This window comes from Orcinus orca, chromosome 1 (genome assembly GCF_937001465.1).
Source record: "Orcinus orca chromosome 1, mOrcOrc1.1, whole genome shotgun sequence".
Taxonomy (NCBI): Eukaryota; Metazoa; Chordata; class Mammalia; order Artiodactyla; family Delphinidae; genus Orcinus; species Orcinus orca.
Window position 1 is genome coordinate 3,222,678 of NC_064559.1, and position 21,525 is coordinate 3,244,202.

General features: G+C 36.1%; 2 protein-coding genes across 2 annotated transcripts in view; one reads left to right on the forward strand and one right to left on the reverse strand.

Moving 5' to 3' along the window:
* KMO (kynurenine 3-monooxygenase) overlaps positions 1-8,744 on the forward strand; it is a 54,872-nt gene extending 46,128 nt beyond the window's left edge. Inside the window, 6 exon segments of the mRNA XM_004283487.4 lie at positions 3,074-3,131; positions 5,334-5,416; positions 6,655-6,756; positions 6,847-6,906; positions 8,411-8,548; positions 8,551-8,744. Of these exon segments, the coding sequence (XP_004283535.2) occupies positions 3,074-3,131; positions 5,334-5,416; positions 6,655-6,756; positions 6,847-6,906; positions 8,411-8,548; positions 8,551-8,613 (504 nt within the window). The 3' untranslated portion in view covers positions 8,614-8,744.
* Positions 8,745-9,797: 1,053 nt separating this feature from the next.
* The window catches only part of OPN3 (opsin 3), a 59,071-nt gene continuing 47,343 nt past the window's right edge, over positions 9,798-21,525 (reverse strand). Inside the window, 2 exon segments of the mRNA XM_004283495.3 lie at positions 9,798-10,825; positions 11,788-12,042. Of these exon segments, the coding sequence (XP_004283543.1) occupies positions 10,565-10,825; positions 11,788-12,042 (516 nt within the window). The 3' untranslated portion in view covers positions 9,798-10,564.

Consider the following 21,525-nt stretch of genomic DNA (forward strand, 5'->3'; position numbering starts at 1 on the left):
ACAGATAACATCATACTCAGCAGTGAAAAGCTGAAAGCTTTTTCTCTAAGATCAGGAACAAGATAAGGATGTCCACTCTCACCATTTCTATTTAATATAGTACTGGAGGTCCTAGTCATAGCAATCAGACAAGTAAAAGAGGTAAAAGCCATCCAAATTGGAAAGGAAGAAGTAAAACTGTCACTATTTGCTGATGACGTATTATATATAGAAAACCCTAAAGTCTTCACCAAAAAAATATTAGAACTAATAAATGAATTCAGTAAAGTGGCAGGATACAAGATTAATATACAGAAACCTGTTGCTTTTCTATGCACTAATAATGAACTATTAGAAAGTGAAAGCAAGAAAACAATATTAGAATTGCACCAAAAATAATAAAACACATAGAAATAAATTTAACCAAGGAGGTGAAAGACTTATACTCTGAAAACTATAAGACATTGATAAAGATAATTAAAGATGATAAAAATAAATGGAAAGATATCCTGTATTCATAGATTGGAAGAATTAATATTGTTAAAATGTCCATACTACCCAAAGCAATCTACAAACTTAATGCAATTCTTATCAAAATATTCACGACAGTTTTCACAGAACTAGAAAAAAATCCTAAAATTTGTAAGGAACTACAAAAGACCCTCAGTAGACAAAGCAATCTTGAGAAAAGAGAACAAAGCTGGAGGTATCATGGACCCTAAATTCAGACTATGCTACAAAGTTATAATCATCAAAACAGTATGGTAATGACACAAAAACAGACACATAGGTCAATGGAACAGCGAGCCCAGAAATAAACCCATGCAGATATGGTCAGTTAATCTACAGCAAAGGAGGCAAAAATATACAATGGGGAAAAGACAGTCTCTTCAATAAGTGGTGTTGGGAAAACTGGACAGCTACATGTAAAAGAATGAAATTAGAATATTTTCTCCTATTATACCCAAAAATACACTCAAAATGGATTAAAGATTTAAGTGTAGGATATGAAACCATAAAACTACTAGAAGAAAAGAAATGCTTTCACATAGGTCTTAGTAATACTTTTTTGGATCTGTCTCCTCAAGCAAAAGAAACAAAAGCAAAACAAACAAGTGAAACCTAATCAAACTTAAAAGTTTTGCACAGTGTAGGAAACCATCAACAAAAGGAAAAGGCAACCTACTGAATGGGAGATCTTTGCAAATGTAATGTCTGATAAGGGGTTAATATCAAAAATATATAAAAACTCATGGAACTCAATGTCAAGAAAACAAACAACCCAATTTAAAAAATGGGCAGAAGACCTGAATAGGCATTTTTCCAAAGAAGACATACAGATGGCCAACAGGCATATGAAAAGATGCTCAACATCACTAATCATCAAGGAAGTACAAATCAAAACCACCGTGAGATATCATCTCATAGTTGTCAGAATGGCTATCATCAAAAAGACAACAAAGAACAAGTGTTGTCAAGGATGTGGAGAAAAGGGAATTCTAGTAGTGTTGGTGGGAATGTAAATTGGTTCAGCCACTAAGGAAAACAGTATGGAGGTTCCTCAAAAAATTAAAAATAGAACTACCATATGGTCCAGAAATTCCACTCATGGTATGTATCCAAAGAAAATTAAAATGCTAATTTGAAAAGATATATACACCCCATGTTCATATCAGCATTATTTACAATAGCCAAGATATGGAAGCAACCTAACTGTCCATTAACAATGGATGGATAAAGAAGTGCTATGTATATACAACAGAATATTACTCAACCATAAAAAAGAACAAAATTTTGCCATTTGCAACAATGTGGATGGACCTGGATGGTATTATGGTTAGTGAAATAAGTCAGACAAAGAAAGACAAATACTGTACGTTTTCACTTATATGTGGAATCTAAAAAATAAAGCAAATGAACGAATATAACAAAGCAGAAACAGACTCACAGATATAGAGAACAAACTAGTGGTTACCAGTGGGTAGAAGGGTAGGGGGAGGGGCAAGATAGAGGAAGGGGATTAAGAGGTACAAACTATGAGGCATAAAATAAATAAGATGCAAGGATGTAATATACAGCACAGAATATATAGCCTATATTTTATAATACCTTTATATGGACTATAATCTATAAAAATATCAAATCACTATGTTGTATACCTGAAATAAATATAATATTGTAAGTCAACTGTACTTAAATTTTTAAAAAAGTAAGGAAACATCAATTTTAGTATAGTGGATAATTAGAACTCCCTGGTTCAAAGTCTGGCTTCATGATTTATTAGAATATGTTCTCATGCAACTAACTTATTTCTACTTCCTTATCTGTAAAATTCGGATTTTAATATACCTATCTCATAGGAATTCTCCAGGAATAAATGAATTAATTAAATAAAGAATTTAAGAGTGTTATCTCATCCCTATATGGTATCTCTCATTTCTAAATTCCTATAGCATTAACAGCCTATATAATTGACAAATTTATTTGCTTCAGGTATGATATGTATAATTGATATAGAAATATTTTATTTCTTAACCTTTACATATTTTTATATTGTCTTAAAACCATAGTTTGAATTCCTAGGATGCAGGGAAACATAGCTTTTTATTTTCTTCTCCCTACTTCATTTAGCATAGTACCTTACTAATTTTGTAGATTTGTTGATTGAAAATTTGCTTTAATCTTGGCTTATAGAAAGTAAGTTAATATGAAAGTTCTATCCTGTCATTAAATTGCTCTAAATGTGAATCTTAAAGCCCTGAATAGTTTAAATATTATTCTAATGCTCATGGTAGAACAATATAATTATTTTTGCTTCTTGAAGAAGCAAAGGAATTGTCAAAATTACAAGTAACTTAAAATTTTGATCATATTCTAAATTATATATATATATATGAGTAAATCGGGCAAAGATAAAACCATCAAACATACAGTCAATTGTCTTTTTAATCAGAATTCAATGCTAAGTGTGATTATTTGGCTGTTATGTGCTGGTTGAGAGTAAACATTCTGTGAATTATACTCACCAATGAAAAGTCTATTCAAAATTGCTAAGAAGTATTTATTATTTACAGTTTATTTTTTCTTGTTTTAGGGATTTGAAGACTGCTTGGTATTTGATGAATTAATGGATAAATTCAATAACGACCTTAGTAAGTAAAATTTCTCAACTGGACACGAACTAGCCTTGCTGATTAATTGTACACCTATTTCTGATCCTGGAAGATTACAAACCATGATGCATATTTCCTGTTCAGGATTATAAATTTTTCTATTAACAGTCTATGCCACTGTTGTTGCCCATACCAGACAAGGAACACCCAGAGAGGAAAAAATAGTTTCTTTTAAGTTTTACATGGAGGTCTATGCATCGATCAATACAAAGATAAAAGTTCCGAGCACCAAAGTTTGGCAGAGATATACTCCTTTCCCTCCCTCTCAGCCTAGTTAACCTCCATGCCTATAATCCCTACAGCATGCCCTCAGAAACACTTTTAGAAGCTCCAGAATTTTCTTGCTTTTTGCCTTATCAAAGGTTGCATCTGATACTTCCATTTGCCTTTTGATTAAAATTAATTCCAGAAATATATTAATTTTACAAGTATTGAAGTTTTAAACTTTATGTATAATTCTGAAAGTAAGTTAAATTAAACGTACATAATTTTCACCTGTAAAAGAAATTGCAGATAATAGCCTGAGAACTGGATAACTTTTATTGCTTCTCAGCATTACATGTCCTCAAAGGTCACCTCTGAATTTAAACCTGTTTCAGGTAAGGGATAGACTTAGAGAACCAGCTTTGAATCTACACCCAGATTCCAGTCTTGACTTGCTGACTTATTAGCCCTTTGACCTTGAACAAGTCACTTTATCTTTTTAAAGTCTCAGATTTTTTTTCCCATCAATAAAATGGGGATAATACTACTTCAGAGAGTTGTGAAGTTTAAATCAAATGATTTGTGGAAAGCTTTTTTTAAAAAAAGCCTAACCCACGGATTACAAACTAGTGGCTGCCAGTGGGTAAAAGGGTAGGGGGAGGGGCAAGATAGAGGAAGGGGATTAAGAGTTACAAACTATGAGGTATAAAATAAATAAGCTACAAGGATATATTGTACAACACAGGGAATATAGCCAATATTTTATAATAACTATAAATGGAGTATAACCTTTAAAAATTGTGAATTACTATGTTGTACACCCATAACTCATATAATATTGTACATCAACTATACATCAAGAAAAAAAAAGAAAAAAAAAAGCCTGGAACAAAGTAAGTTCACAGTGAAAATTTTTTTTATAGTGTTATAGGGAGTCAGTGAACACTGTGCTGTCTGAATCTGAAAAGATTATAGATTCCAGGGTAAATTTCTTCTGGTTTTCTTCCTTTCTTTCCCAGTTATCTCACTCAGATGCTCAGGATCCAGAAGTATTTTGTTTCCTCCCTTCTTAGCCCTTGTGTGATTGGTTAGCATGTAATGACAATGGTGGAGACAGACGGAGGGCTCATGTAACAGAACATACTGTCAATACTGGTTTTAGTTACAAGAGAATGAAGATAGAACAAAAATTATCACAATAATAACTAACGTCACTGAACATGTAATATGTGTTGGGTATCTTGCTGATTTTTATCACATTATCTCATGAAAAACGTGGGGCATAGGTACTATTCTTGTCTCTATTTTACAACTGAGGAAATTTAAGCTTAGAGATGGTTAAGTAACTTGCCCAAAGTCAAGTAGCTAGAAGTGGTGAAGCTGGGACTTGCACCCATGTTCTCTGACTTCAGAAATGGCTTCCTCAGAACTAGAGTTGTTTGGCCCTGTGAAGTTATATTAGTTAGTTATTAATTTATCAAATATTTATTCAGTGTTTACCATATACCAGGTTAAGTTTTCAAACATGAATATAACATGAGTCCTGCCTCTGGGAGATAACAGAATAACAGGGTATGTTTAAGCTAATAAGGTGGCTTAGGTAGAATGAAACAAATGTATATGGGGTAGCAAAGAAGAACAAAAAGGAGAGTAGCAAATTCTAAGGATTTGGGGTCATTTACAGTCATTTATATGAACTGCTTTCCATTTGTGAAATAAAAATAATGATTCACTAATCTAGTATATATTATAACAACTTTATCATAAGTTTTATTAAATCATAGGTAATAGGAAATGCCCCTGTGTTATTACTCAGTATTCATAGATTGTTGGTCATACAGTCTTGTTGTCCAGAGTTTTAAAAGGTTAGTAGAGACCACTGATAGAGAATACACCATTTCATTTGAACTGTGTAGAGTCAAGCACATTGTTTACAGACTGTTTTGGAAAAGATATATTATTTAACTTGGTTTCTAGGTATGTGCCTTCCTGAATTCTCAAGATTAAGAATTCCAGATGACCATGCAATTTCAGACCTATCCATGTACAATTACATAGAGGCAAGTGAGAATGTTTGGTTCTATTCAATGAGATCATGCACTGACATTCTAATAAACATTCTTTGCTTTAATGTTTCTTTGATCCCCGTCTCATTCATGCTGCATAAGAATAGGTGCCAAGAGAAAACATACATACACACACACACACACACACACACACACACACACACACACACAGAGCATTCCTTACACATAGTTGAACTTTGACTATAAAGACAGTGATAATGACCCACACACATCACCTCCATCTACATTTCAGGGACAATTAGGAGGTAACAAAAAAGACAAAATGTCTGGTTTCAATATCTGATAATTCATAGGCTCAAGGCTTAGACATTTAGTAGAGGTACTAATATGCTATTTTAATGAAAAATCATTTTTGATATGAGTTAACATATTTGGAAAATTTAAGAGGCATTAAATAACCTTTCCATTCTTAACATTATAAGCTGCAAACTTAAATTAGCACTGAATATCCTTTGGGGTTTTTTGCACTGAAAGAAATATGTAATACCAAAGAAATTCATAGTCAGTAGATTACTACTCAGAAGAAAAACACAATTCCATTTTAAGCCAGTCACATGAAAAGCTCACAGTAAATGGTTGTGGTTATAGTTTTTAAATAATCAAATGAAAAAATTTACAAGATAAAAATTCTAAAAGGAGTATAGTTGTTTTCCATCTCTCCTGAAGACAGAAAGAAATAAAATAGACTTCACCTCAAGCAGAATTGTTTCATATGTGGTGAAGGAAGTTCTATAAGATACTGGAAGTCTCACTGATGTATTTTGCCTTGTCTTTGAAAACAAGACAACTACAACATAATGTTTATCCTGAATATGGAGTATATCAAGACAGGCCTAGTTTTAAACAGATCTCTTCTTGCCATAAATAATGTTCCAAACTGACCAGGAAGTAACAGAAATTAGTCAAGTCTTTGGGCTCACAGACTACTCACAGATCCATACAAACAGATTCTTACTGAAATAGAGTTGGCCCCCATGCAAAATAGAGTTCTCTAACAGGTTTTGCATAATTGCTCTACCTTTTCAAGTTATTGTTCTCTGACGTTGACTGAAAAGGATTGGAAATGACTGAGAAGAATTGGAAATAAGAATTTATTTGACTACCTTCAGTCTGGCTTTGTGGTGAATGGGAATAAAGAGTGATAAACTTGCAGAAAACAATTAAAGGTACTTTGTTCAAGGTATTCTTTGAGACTTCTTACATTATTGCAGATGCGAGCACACGTCAACTCAAGGTGGTTCCTCTTCCAAAAGAACATAGAGAGATTTCTTCATGCTATTATGCCATCTACCTTTATCCCTCTTTACACCATGGTAAGGTCTGGATTTAAGACTTTTCCTCATTTTAATCTTCTGTTTAGCCGTTAAAGAATACACAAGAATACTTTTTAAACTTTCTTACAGGTCACCTTTTCCAGAATAAGATACCATGAGGCAGTGCTGCGCTGGCATTGGCAAAAAAAGGTTGGAACAGATTACACTTATTTTTAATCTGATGTGTTGAATTTCACAGTGTTATGGTTATGTTTACCTCAGGCAAATATGGAAATAATGTGACAGACACTAGGTGTTTGCCTTTCAAATTAAAAAATGTCCTGGATACACAGGTGGCAGAATGCCTAATGAACAAAATTACAAAAAGAGGCAATCCCTGAGGAGAAGAAATTCAAAAAAGAAATTGATGCTAATATTTCTAAACTTTCTACTTTATTTTATCAATGCGACCTTTTATTTAGCAATTGACTTTTGCTTCATGCAATACTCCTATGGGTTTAGTTTACAAAACTGGACAGAAGCAAATCACTTATAAAACACAGTCTAATTCCAGTGTAATGCTATTCCACATTAATTTTGGGCAGTTGACTCACAGATGCCATTAAATGGAGATTCAGATTCCTGATCTTCCACTGTGGAAACTTTACAACTTCACTCACTAAACAAATAGTATGTAAACATTGAGCTGGGCATGGTGATGAACATAAAGCAGCCCCTACCCTTTGCATAGCTCAGAGACTAGTGGGAGAAATGGACACCTGCAGTGAAGAGGCATTGCCCTGGTGGGGAATGGGCATGGGCATAGGGAGGGGGGCGTGGAGGTTGAAGAAACCTCTCACACATTCAGAATGGGAATGGCAAGTATTTCAGTGGACCTGGAAGAAGCACATATGTGTGAAAATGGCTAGAGGTGGAGCTGGAACAGTAAGTAGGACCTGAAACATCTTGAATATTATTTTGAGGGAAACAGGAAGACAAAGGCAGCTCATAGTCTCAGGTGTGGATTTTAGAAAGATTTAGAGGCTAGATTGGAATGAATCAAGATTTATTCATACAGAGATGAATAAAATAAGGTCCCTGCCCTCAAGGAACTAAAAGTCCAAAGGGGAAAGAGACAGTGACAGGCAGTTAGAATGCAGGACAATAAGTGCAGTGAAAGAGACCAGGATGATACGAGAGTGCACGCAACCCAGACTAGACTGAGCCTCAGCTCGTGCGGTTGATAGACTGTAGGTGGTGAAGGTGCATGTTTAAGTCTTTGAATGTGTGTCTTCCAAGTCACAGAGGCCAATGAACCCATCACTCTTCTCAGGGACACTTTGTGCAGGGTCTGAGCAATGACTGAATCATTTGTGGCTTCTTTCAAGACAGAGTTAACAGTTATTTTTTTTTTCAACTGTGAATTTTTTTTATGGCTGGACAAAGGTTAACTGTTAAGAATTCTTTATACAGACACATAGATTCAGGAGTTTCTGGGAAGAGAGAGAGGAGGGAGAAAGGGAGGCAGGAAGTTCCAAATTCTTGACCTTGTCAGATATTTCAGGACTTCACCTAGTGGTCATGCAATTACGTCACTGTTTCAGTTTAAAGAACAAAGAGGAAATTGTATAAAACGTCATTTAAAAATGAAGTCTACTTGAAAGATTTTAATCACTGCACAAATAAAGTGAAATTTCTTGCTCTTTTTTTACAGGTGATAAACAAAGGACTCTTTTTCTTTGGAACACTGATAGCTGTCAGTGGTACTTACCTACTTATGCGTTCCAAGTCACTGAGACCCCTGGACTACTTGAGAAGACCATGGGACTGGGTCACTTACTTCCAGAATACAGGGCATGTCTCCCTGTAAACTCCCTGGAGTCACTAGAACAAATTCCCAATGTCATTAGAAAGTGATAAAAAGATCCTGAAGTAGCAAATATTAGATTTCTCTGTAACCAAAACAGGATTAAAATCATGCTTCCATCATCATATTTAATTCACTAATAGAAGATATTTATCAGCTTATAAATTCAATGTAGAATTTCTCTGTGAGCTCACTGAAATTATTGAAAAAATAACCCACCACTTTAAGTAAAACTCAGCTTCCCCACAGCACTATGCTTAGGTCAGATCATTCTAAATATAAAAGTGCAGTGACTAAGATCTCTTTCACGTCTCAAAAAGTAAGGCCCTAGAGACCTCAATGAAGTCACTGATCACCCTTTTCTTTAAAGGACATAATAGAAGTCATGATAGGATTGACTTAACATCTGGGACTAAAAGTTGCAATTTGCCTAATATATTAACTGCATTTTTCATTACCTGGATGGAACTTACCTAAGCACAGGGCTCAGATTTTCTTGCTAAAACTAGAAGTGTAAATGAGGGATTGGGGGGCTTTCGAGAGAGTTCAAAATGAATTGATTTTATTTCCCAGTCTTCAAAAGGCAATATTACCTTCTAAGGATTTTTTTAAAAGGCTATTAAAGCCACACTAAGTGAAGGATAGGAAGAGCTTTATTTATAAACTAAATATCTATATACATAAAAGAGTGGAAAGGAAACAAGGGGAGACAATTTTCATAGAAATATGAAGCCATATTTTATTCCATTTCAGAAGCAATTTACTAACATTCTTGAACTATATGCTACAAAACTAGCAACAAACTTGATGTTTAAATGTTCATTTAGTGAAACTTTTTTCTTGCTTCTTCCTTCTTCAATAGGCCAACTGAATCATTTAGAAGTCTTTCAAATGTGATTAATTATGAAGATGCAACACTAGTAGAACAGTCATGTAAGAAATAAAAATTAGGAAATAAAATGATTCACTTTCTTGCCTATATTGTCAAGGAAATTCTTGAGTCCTAATAATCCATGTTTAGACTAAATAATGACTCATGGAAAAATGGTCTCTTCACTAACACTGACCATTATTTATCCAGTGTATTGATTGAAGATCAATAAAGATTTTTATTTAATATTCACATTTTGTGAATACAGTTTTACACTTATTTTCATCCCTCTTCAAATGTAGGTTTGTTTGGTTTTTGCTGGAACTCCTTTTCTAAATCTTTCAATAGAATTCTTGGCAAAATTGTGGGAAATTACTAGAAGGAGGGGCTAAGCCTGCCATGTTCATATTTGAAATGAAATAGATGGAGATACCTATCTGCCATTAACATCAGCTTCACCATGTACATCATCTGCTAATGTATGATTACCAATAAACCTTGACCACCTTGACATTCTATTTTCTTTCCTGTGTTTCTTTTTAATGGTATCTTCTAGAGCTTGCTCAGTAGCACATTGGTCTGAAGCTCCTCTTTATCATATTATACATAGAGCAATAGTCTTTTGTTTCACATAAAGTTAAGGAATTGATTTTCTTTTTCATCCTAAGAATTGTCTCTTTGATAAATTTGATTGAGCAAACATTTGACATGACACTGAATAGGACCCAACACTACAGAAAATTAAAGATTTTCTAGCTATTTCACACAAGTGTATGAGACAAAGTTATTTTAAGAGCTAAGTATTTTTGAGAAATGTGTTATGTGCCTTGGAAAATACAGTCTTTTAAAAATATATATTTGAAGTGAAAACTTCCAATATGTTAGAAGTTGATGGTGCCTGATGCCCACCTTGTGCAAGTCGTTTTTCATTATACAAAGCACCCGTTGAATTAAAAGAATTTGTCTTGCTCAGTTACTCCTTGAGGCCAGAGAGCAATTCAGATTTCCTGTTGGACCACAAAAGTTCTGTTGATATTACATAGAATGGGGATTCCAAAACAGTTCTTTTAATGGTAGTCTAAATGTGGTATCTGATTTAAAGCCCCATCTTTCATTACCATTATTCTTTCCTATAAAGGACAAACTTGGATTACATCGACCTATGACCCACTGGTTCTCTCACCGTCAACTGATAGTGATTCATCATTAGTGATGACAAAAATGATGGAAGAAGAGTTAAAAGTCAGTTTTTTCTTTGGTCTGTCCCTATCTTTCTGTGGCATCACAATGAGTTGGATTTGCATTTCATTCCCAACTGCTGGTAGATCTTTAGCTGGTCACTGGCATCTCTGCAGTCGGAAACATAGGAGCTGCAAAAGGGCTCTTCGAAACTGGGCAGGGAGAAAATAAAGTTGAATATTAAGTAAAGGTTTGGATTGACATTCAAGAAAATTAGGTAAATTTAATTTGGGTTGTTCTTTTTTATTTGTTAGCTGACATGGAGTTAGGTGGTAATGCTCAGATCTACTTAAGCCTGGAGTTTAATGTCTTTTATTTATTATAATTCTTATTAACTTTACCACATAGGTTTCTTTCAATACCTTATAATAGCCATAGATTCAAGTTGCATGAATCTTCCAAGCAGGCAGCTAGATGTGTTTCCTTAAGGGATTTTGAACATTAATTCATTCCATAAATATTCAATGAGCCCCTATGAGGTGAGGCAATTTGTGCTACAATCTGGGGATATTATGGGCAGCAGAGACAGACAAGGTCCTTCCTGGTAGAGTTTACAGCTTAGTGTACTCACTAATATTCCTTTAATTAGGTTAAGATTTTTTTTTTTTTGGATCAAGATTACAAATCAGTTGGTGAAAATATACAACAGCAAACCAGGTTCAAATCCAGACACCAACACGTCCTGAAGCAAACAACTTCTTTTACTTCTCTGAACCTATCTCATAATCCATAAATAAGATACTATTAGTGCCTATTTCATGGAGTTTTGTAAAGATAATTGATACAATCTGCATAGTGCAGTAAGAATTTTAAATAAATTATTAACTTTGATTGTAGTTATTATTACTAAACATAAAATGTTTTCTGATGTATTAAATACTGATTTTAATACAATTTTACCTAACAAGTGCAAACCTCCATTGGTAGGTCTTAGAATTGTTATTATTTTCTCTGGGAATATTCTACATTTCTTCTTAAACCCTCTACTTTCCTATAAAATGCTTGATTTAGGTTTTTATCCTTGAAGCTGCTATGAATAATCTCTGTAAAAGTATTATATTTTCCAACAACCCCACCAACATGGTGAAAATGATCCGTTAATTACAAAGCTTACCTTTCTGATCATGAAGATATAGATAACTGGATTATACACAGTGCTTGATTTAGCAAAGAGATATCAAACAGTAGATATTATTGTAGGAGTGAACAGGTGTCCATAACCATTAAACACCAAGAAACAAATCACAATATAAGGCATCCAAAAGATCAGAAAGGCAAATATCATGAAAAAGCACATTTTGGCCAGTTTCTTTTCATATCTTAAAATCTTGAACGTTTGAATTGTCTGAAGATCTTCAACAAAACGGAGCTGCAGAAAGAAGAAGGAAAATAAAGGGGTGAAAATGAAAAAATCATTTTTGTTTGTTGTTTTCATAACAAATATGCAGGCACCATTCTTGGCCCCACCTTAATGGAAAGAGAACTGAATAGGACCTTGGGAGGCTGGCATCTGATCCAGGACCTGCAGCTGGGCCCAGCCCTTAAACTCTCTGGGCCTCAGTCTCCTCACCTTAATATAATATATTGAACTAAATAGCCTCTTAGATCCTTCAACGGTTTTTAATGTTTTCTAATTGGCTTAAAGAAGAAGAAAATGAACTCTTTTGCCTAGATCTTCAAGTCGCTAAAAGACAGCCTGAAAGAGCCATGATAGGGACTTCCCTGGTGGTCCAGTGGTTAAGAATCCACCTTCTAATGCAGGGGACGTGAGTTCCATCCCTGATTGGGGATCTCAGATCCGTCATGCCACCGGGCAACTAAGCCCTCACACTGCAACTGCTGAGTCTGTGTGCTGTAGAGCTCAAGCACCACAACTAGAGAGAGGCTGCATACCACAACGAAATATTCTGCATGCTGCAATGAAGATCCCATGTGCCACAACTAAGACCCAACAAGGCCAAATAAATAAATATATAAAAAGAGTCATGATAAATTGGAAAAAAATTCTCCATAATCCTAGAATCTCTTTTATCCAGAGCATAATCCTCAAATTCTCAAACCAGGCAGCAAATGTGATGTCAGTAGTTCTACATGTTAAAGCCTACAGCTGGTCTTGATGAAAACTTAATTCCTAAATAAATTCTTCCTGGAAACTACTGTGACTTCCACTTTACAGCTAATGACTATAAAGTGGAGTTTTGATGAGCAATTTGCTTGGGTTTGTTTCATCAGTGGCTCAGCTGCAGAGGATAGAGCTCAGTAAAGCCCAGATAGCCCACTTCTCTAAACTTTTTACTCCTAGTTTTACTCCTAGTTTGTCCCCACTAACAGTATTTAGGCATAATGGCCTATAGTCTGAAAGTTCTTTGACTTTCTCAGATTAAAAAACTCTTTAGAAGTATAACAGGGAATAAGAAATCTGACTTCATATTAGACCTGTTTCTTTTACTTTAACCTTTGTATTCTACTGCTTTTGCTACAAGTTAATCACTAAAGGGATGCTGCCAATAGCTGAAAATATACATAATGGTCCATATCCAGAACCCTGCTCCCATGCCTGAATGTTAAACCAAAATACCTTTGTTCTGCTCACAACATCCTGATGCAGCCCACTTGTCAAATGGCTGCAGGAAAGAAGAAATTAACACATCCTTTCCCAGAGTCTGGCTGAAATCAGGAAATAATTGCAACAACTTATGGCCTTTTAACTTTACCTCCTCACCTCCCCCCTCTTTGTTCTATAAAATAAACTAGCATCCAGACCCCAGAAACAAGATGGTTCTCTAAGACATTAGTCTGCCATCTTCTCAGACTCCTGGCTTTCCAGATAAAGCCATTAATTCCTTGCCCCAAAGCCTTGTCTCCCAATTTATTGGCCTGTCATGTGGCTGGCAGAACAATCTTGGACTTGGTAACAGAAGTTCCTCCTATTATTGTGATAAACGTGTTATTAAGAAGGGGAGAATATTCCTGTACATCAAAAGTATATTCATTCCCACGTGCCGTGGATCGGCTGGGCTCATTAGCCATGGCCGCTGAGCCTGCGCGTCTGGAGCCTGTGCTCCGCAACGGGAGAGGCCGCAACAGTGAGAGGCCCGTGTACCGCAAAAAAAAAAAAAAAAAAAAAAAAAAAAAGTGTATTTGTAAATAAAATGGATATTTCTGACATCTTAAGAAGCTAATTTTGCTACAAAAATACAAATGCTTTATATATTGATATAAGAAAAGGTATCTGGCATACCACTGATACTTAATATATAATTTTAACCTGGGAAATTTATTGCATTTCGACAAACTGTAAGTGTTCCTTTTATTTCTAGCATTATCATAAAAGTTAAGGAAACATTTTCCGAAGAAATCTGTTAAAACATGTGCTTATAGTATTTAAAAATATATTTGAATTGATATATCTAAATCATTGATGTCATCTAAACTTTATTTAAGAAACTATATTCTTATTAAATTATGTATTCCTATTGACAGAGAATAGAAGAAAACATAGATAATTAAAATGGTTGATTTTTTTCTAGAGTAGAGGAAATGTGTGTATGGTAGTGAGTATTAAATTTCTGGTACTATTATTATCTGTGTGTGTATTCTATTTTAAAAGAAACTATTTTATTTAAAGTGATAGGATATTATTCTATTTTCAAAACAGGATTTTGGTGGGGGGAGGATTTTTCCCTAGAGATTTTAAGAAGGTTGTGGAGTTCTAGTAAAAACTTTAGATGTGGAATTAAAAGATCTGGGTTCATATTCCAGATTCACCACTTTTGCTCCCTGTGTGATGTTGAGCAATTCAATGACCTTCTCTAAGAATAATGATTAAAGGAGGTTAAAATGTGTAACTTATTAAACAGAAGTTGAGTCCCAGTTCCACACATACGACTTTGTGGGATTGTTTTTGAGATTATGTATTTATATTTGAATTATATTTGAAACAACCATACTTATTCATATGCATATGTACTTTTATGATAATATAGGATATTAGGAATCACGATTTATGACTCCTTGGAGTTTCAATTAACTAGTAATACACCACTTGTCAATGATCTGTGCCCCAAGTCCCCACTATCTAGGGCCCAACAATTTTATCTGTACCACTTTCTGGGCAATGTCAGTCCCCATAATTTCTCACCACTTATCAAAGCAGAGAACTCATTTATCATTCTGGAATTACATGCATACTGGAGAAATTAATTGAAGAAAATGTTGGTTTATGCTTCCCCAGTTCCTCTGGTATAAGGGAAAGATCTGACTAAAGTTTCAGATTTTTTGGGTTTGTATATGTGACGTTTCCATGATTATTTTTCATTTATCTCTTTTTGGCTTCTTTGTTTCATCATTCTCAATTCCTTTACTCTGCTTATTTTCCAAATAAAGAGCTCTACTTTATGTCTTGCCCCCTTTATCCAATCATTTGAGGATATTTTTCAAAATTGTTATGGATAAAGCAAAAGTATTGATACATACACAAATTTGTCCTAAAGGAGGAACGACTTAAGACAAATCCCCCAGAATTACCTCTAATGGTGTTCTTTGCCTATATAAATGGCAACGCCTAGTGCTTGGTGATTCAGACACCTGTAGGTTTTTCAAAGACTTTACTGTGAGTCCTTCTCAAGGGAGTAGCTATGTCTCTATTGCTATTACAAATAACCTCTCTGGATAAGGAAATAGAAGCAATTCCTTGCACCAAGCTCTGTGTTGAGTTTATAGCACAGTCAGTAGTCAAATCTCTTTGTACTTTCACCACTCCCCTTTCCTAAACCCTCTGTAAATTTTTTCCAAAAATAGTCACTGGTCCCTATTGCATGTAGGTACTGTTCCAGCTATAGGTGAAAAAATAAATAAGAGTGGGTCTCTTCTCTTGAGGAATTCACTATTTGGTGAGGGTGACAGGCACATAAATATACCATTTCCATAGGTGATAACATGCCATGAGGGAGGTGATCGGAGAGGGCTATGGGAATACGCAGTAGGGGTAACCAATTCAGAGGTAGATAAGAGCAAACAGATCCTGATCTCAGCCTTCCGAGGTGAGGAGGAGTTTAGACAAGGAGGAGAGACAGAATGTTCCAGGGTTAAGGCAAAGAGGTAAAAGAACATGTCAATTTCTGGGGACAAGAAATACTGTAGTTGACTGAAGCTTGAGGTGGCAAGAGGGAGGGAATGTAAAAAAATGAGACTGGACAGGCAGATGAGAGATGGCCACACAGGACCTCATAGTCAGCTCAGGGGCCTTACTTTTAATCATGAAGGCAATGGAACCCTTAAAGGATTTTAGGCTGGGTAGTGACATAAGAAAATTTTCATTTGAGGACAATTAATCTGGTGGCAGTATGAAGAGAATGGATTAGAGGAAGGCAAGAATAAAGAAAGGAAAACTAAGATCCTTTTGAATTGAGTCTGGCAGGCAAAAAAATTGAGAGGACAAAATAGATATATGGAAATATATTTGAGGTTCGATAGATAAAAATTGATAATTGTTTGGGTGTGAAGGAGACATGGATGAAGAATAGTCAAAGATTACCCCTTAGTTTCTGGCTTAGGTAGATAGGAGTGATGACCATTCACTAAGAAAGGGAATGGAGGAGTAGAGACTTGGGGGGAAAGATGACCAATTCATCTTCACACATGTTGAATTTGACAAGTCTGTGGACTATCCACATGGAGGTATTCAATAGGCAATTGCCTATGAGGATCTGATAGAGGTCATAAGAACAACCTGGATCAGAAGTAGAATTTCAAAGTCACCATGCTATTGTTAGAAGGAAAATACTGCCAATATATGAGATTGCCCATGTCTATTGCGTAGTATTGAGACAGGCTGGGACCTGGGACCTGGGACCCTTTGCTGCAGTGCTTGCACCTGGACACACGTCTCCTCAAGCAACAAAATACAAAGAAACTATAAGGGACTAAAATTAACTGCATGCATGTGCAGTTGGGGCAAATTATGGACAATGAGATACAAAGAGACCAAAAACCCAACTGCTACTTCTGAAGAACCGGGAGCAAAAGCAGGGTGTCAAGAGCAAAAGCATGCCCCCTGCACACAACACCACCAAAGGGGTGGGCAAACCACCTAAGCCACCCCTTTAGCCCATCTCTGGGCCCACTCCTACCCTCACCCCATATAAAGAACCAGCTGGCCCCGCCTCAGGAAGCGAACAAGGGAACTTGTTACTTGTTTTTCTCCTCCCTGCTGTAGCAGGGACCCCAATAAAGCCTTGCCTGAATTTCTTATCTGTCCTCTCATCAATTTCTATTGATTAAGGAAGGCCAAGAACCCTGGTCAGTGACAGAATGAGATGAGAGCTAAGCATAGAATGCTGGGGAGGCCCAAGGAAAAGAAGCCTTTGAAGGAGACATGAGACGATGGGGCCCAGAGAGTCAGCAACAAAGATAAAAGAGAATGGGGTCCTAGAAACACTGAGAGCAGAAACTCACAATTAAGTAGGAGCTGTCAACAATGCCACAAGTCTCAATGCCACAGATGCCAGAAAAAAAAGAGATTGAAATGTGTCCATTGGCTCTAACATTTGGGAGACCATCAATGACCTTAATAAGGCTGTTTCTGTGAGAGTGTGGTAGAAGAAGGAATCACCAATTTGCAATGGGTTGAGGAATAAATATGTGAATTTACTAAACTACAGACTCTGAGGCAGTGGCTATATCTTATTCACTGTGTATCCTTAGAGATTAGTAATTGCCTTTGCTTGGACTTCCATAACAAAATACTGAGTGGCTTAAACAATAGAAATTTATTTCTCACAGACTTGGAGACTGGGACGTCTAAGATCAAGGTACCAGTAAGGTAGGTTTCATTGTGAGGCCTCTTTTCTTGGCTTGTAGATAGCCAAATTCTCTCTATGTTCTCCTATCAGTGGAGAGAGAGAGTGAGAGCTCTGCACTCTCTTTCTTTTCTTATAAGGGTACTAATCCCATCATGAGGGCCCTACCCTCGTGATCCCATTCTCATATATCCCTAATTACCTACCAAAGGCCCCATCTCCTATACCATCACATTGAATGCTGGGGAGACAAAAAATATTCAGCCCATAACAGTAAATAATTGGTACATTTTAGATGCTCAATAAATATTGGTCAAATGAATGCTTATTGAGTGACGATGTAGCACCAAAAGCCACCAATGGTTCTTTGAGTTAGCAGTGATGTGGAGAGAAATAAACTGATAACTAGAGGGAGTTGAGAGTATATTTTGCTTTTGAATTAAATTATCATGGTTGTATGCTACAGATAAAGAGCCAGTACTGAGGGAGAGATTGAATATATGAGTAAAAGAGAAAATTATTACTTGAGAGAGGTCCCTGAGGCAGAGATTGGGGTGAGGAAGAAAACAAGAATCTAGGATCAGTTTGGTCCTGAGAGACCTCTCCCATTCCCTTGCAACTGAAGAGAGGGATATAAGAATGAGTGGGGGCATTTGGCACCACTGGGACTCCTGTGATCCAAGCAGTCATACCACCTCTGTGCCTGGTCCTCACAGGGATAGACCCAAGGGCTCCAAGGCAGCCTCAGGACCAGACTCCTGTTGGTGGACCACACACAGAGGTGGGGATAAAACCAAAGCTGGATGGGGTGACTAAGGAAGAAGATCAAAAATCTTTCCATCAGCTGTGCAAGCTGCAAATTAAATACCCGTGATCATCTAGGTAGACCCTGCATCTATGGAATATCTGAGTAGACAGTGAGTGTTCCCACAAGTGAAAACGGTCTAGCTCTCGCAGCTGTGGACTTTTGGGGTAAGCACATGCAAGAATTGGACCAGATCAGAGCCTGAGTAGTCCCCACAGGGCCCACAGCACATCCAGAGACCAGCCCAGAGGCACAGGAGAGCCTCTTCGGGAGGTGGAGGTGGGTTGTGGCTCATGGCATGTGCAAGGACACAGCGGAGACCCCAGGGAAACATAATTATTACTATTAATTTTATTATGTTTCAATTTGTTCTGTTGTTGGTTCCAGCTTTTTTTTTTTTTGGTTTTTCTTTGTTTATTTGGTGGTGGAGTTTTTGTTGTTTTTCTTTTTTTAATTTAGTCTCTTGGGATCTCCATGTTTCATAACATATTTTTAAAATTTTCTTTATACATCCTATTTTTACTTTGCTTTTCTGTGGTTCTGTGTTCTTTTCCCTTATTTTTTCTTTTTTCTTCAGTATATATATGTATATATATATTTTAAATATTTCCATTTCTTCTTTGCTTTTCTGTTGTCCTGTGATTTTTCCCTTTTTATTTCATTTTATTATTTTTTTAAAAATAATTTTTATTGGTTTGTTCTGTTTCCTTGCTTCATTCTTCAGTTGGCACACTGCTTTGGTTTTGTTTTTAGGCTATGTGTTTCTGTTAGCTTTAATCCTAATTGTTTGATTTCATTTTTGAGCTCTTCTATTTGTCTGGTTGTTCTCTTGCTTTCTGTTTTATTTGGCTCTGTGTTTGTTTCTTTTACATGTGTGCGTTTCCTTGTCTCTGTTTTTGTTTATTTGATTTTGTTTTTACCATTTCTTGGGGGTTTTGTTTGTCTTTTTTTTTCCTTTAATTTTGCATTTTATTTTATTTTTTTTATATTTCTGTTTCTACATTGCCTTTCTGTTGTTCTGTCTTCTTTCCCCTTTTTCTTTTCTTTTTATTTTTTAATCATTTTTGTTGGTTTGTTTTGTTTCTTTGCTTCATTCTTCACTTGGCACTCTGCTTTGCTTTTGTGTTTTGGTTTTGTGTTTTTGTCAGCTTTCTTCTTAATTGCTCCATTTTGTGCTTGGGTTCTTTTGTTTGTCTGCTTGTTCTCTTGCTTTTTGTTTTGTTTGGTTCTGTTTTTGTTTCTTTTGTGTGTGTGCGTGTTTCCTTGTTTCTGTTTCTATTTGTTTTATTTTACTTTTCACCATTTGTCTGGGGTTTTGTTAGTCTTTTAAATTACCTTTATTGTCAGGACGAGTGACTTGTGGGGTCTTGGTCCCTTGACCAGATGTCGGGCCTGAGGCTCTAGGGTGGGAGCACCGAGTCCAGGATGCTGGACCACTAGAGAATTCCCTGTCCCAGGGAAGATTAATTACCAAGAGCTCTCACAGAGACCTCTATCTGAATCCAAGACTCAGCTCCAACCAACTGCCAGCAGCTTCCAGCAATGGACGTCTCACACCAAACAACAAACAAGACAGGAACACAAGGCCACCCATCGTCACACAGACTACCTAAAGTCATACTAAGCTCATAGACACACCAAAAACACATCACCTGACATGGCCCTGCTCATCAGAGGAAAAAGACTCAACTCCACCCATCAGAACATAGGCACCAATCCCTCCCATCAGGAAGCCTACACAAGACAATGGACCAACCCACTACCGAGGGCAGAGAACTGAAGCAAGAGGAACTACTTACAACCCTGCAGTCTGGGGAAAGGAGACCTTAAATACTGTAAATTAAACAAAATGAGAAGACAGAGAAATTTCTTACAGGTAAAGGAGCACGATAAAAACCCACAAGACCAAATGAATGAAGAGGAAATAGGCAAACTACCTGAAAAAGAATTCAGAGTGATGATAGTAAAGATGATCCAAAATCTCAGAAATAGAATAGAGAAAATACAAGAAACGTTTAAAAAGGAACTAGAAGAACTAAAGAGCAAACAAACAGTAATGAACAACACAATAACTATAATTTAAAATACTCTAGAACGAATCAATGGCAGAATAACTGAGCCAGAAGAACAGATAAGTGAGATGGAAGATAAAATGGTGGAAATAACTGCCACAGAGCAGAATAAAGAAAAAAGAATGAAAAGAATGGAGGACAGTCTCAGAGACCTCTAGGACAGCATTAAGTGTGCCAACATTATAGGTGTCCCAGAAGAAGAAGAAAAAAGGAAATGGTCTGAGAAAATATTTGAAGAGATTAGAGTTGAAAACTTCCCCAACATGGGAAAGGAAATAGTTAATCAAGTCCAGGAAGCACAGAGAGTCCCATACAGGATAAATCCAAGGAGAAACATGCTGAGACACATATTAATCAAACTAACAAAAATTAAACACAAGAAAAAATATTAAAAGCAGCAAGGGAAAAGCAACAAATAACATAGAAAGGTATCCCCATAAGGTTAACAGCTGATCTTTCAGAAGAAATTCAACAGGCCAGAAGGGAGTGGCAAGATATATTTAAAGTGGTGAAAGGGAAAAACCTACAACCAAGATTACTTTACCCAGCAAGAATCTCATTCAGATTACTCAGCCATAGAAAGGAATGAAATTGGGTCATTTGTAGAGACGTGGATGGATCTAGAGATTGTAATACAAAGTGATGTAAGTCAGAAAGAGAAAAACAAATATTGTATATTAATGCATATATGTGGAACCTAGAAAATGTTACAGATGAACCAGTGTGCAGGGCAGAAATAGACACAGATGTAGAGAACAAATGTATGGACACCAAGCGGGGAAAGTGGTGGGGGTGGGGGGGTGGTAGGATGAACTGGGAGATAGGGATTGACATATATACACTAATATGTATAAAATAGATAACAAATAAGAACCTGATGTATAATAAGTAAATAAAATAAAATTCAAAATAAAATGGATCTCAGATTCTACAGAGAAATCAAAAGCTTTAAGGAAAAGCAAAAGTTCAGAGAATTCAGCACCACCAAACCAGCTTTACAACAAATGCTAAAGGAACTTCTCTAGGCAGGAAACACAAGAGAACGAAAAGACTTACAAAAACAAACCCCAAACAATTAAGAAAATGGTAATCAGAACATACATATCAATAATTACCTTAAATGTAAATGGATTAAATGCCCCAACCAAAAGACACAGACTGGCTGAATGGATACA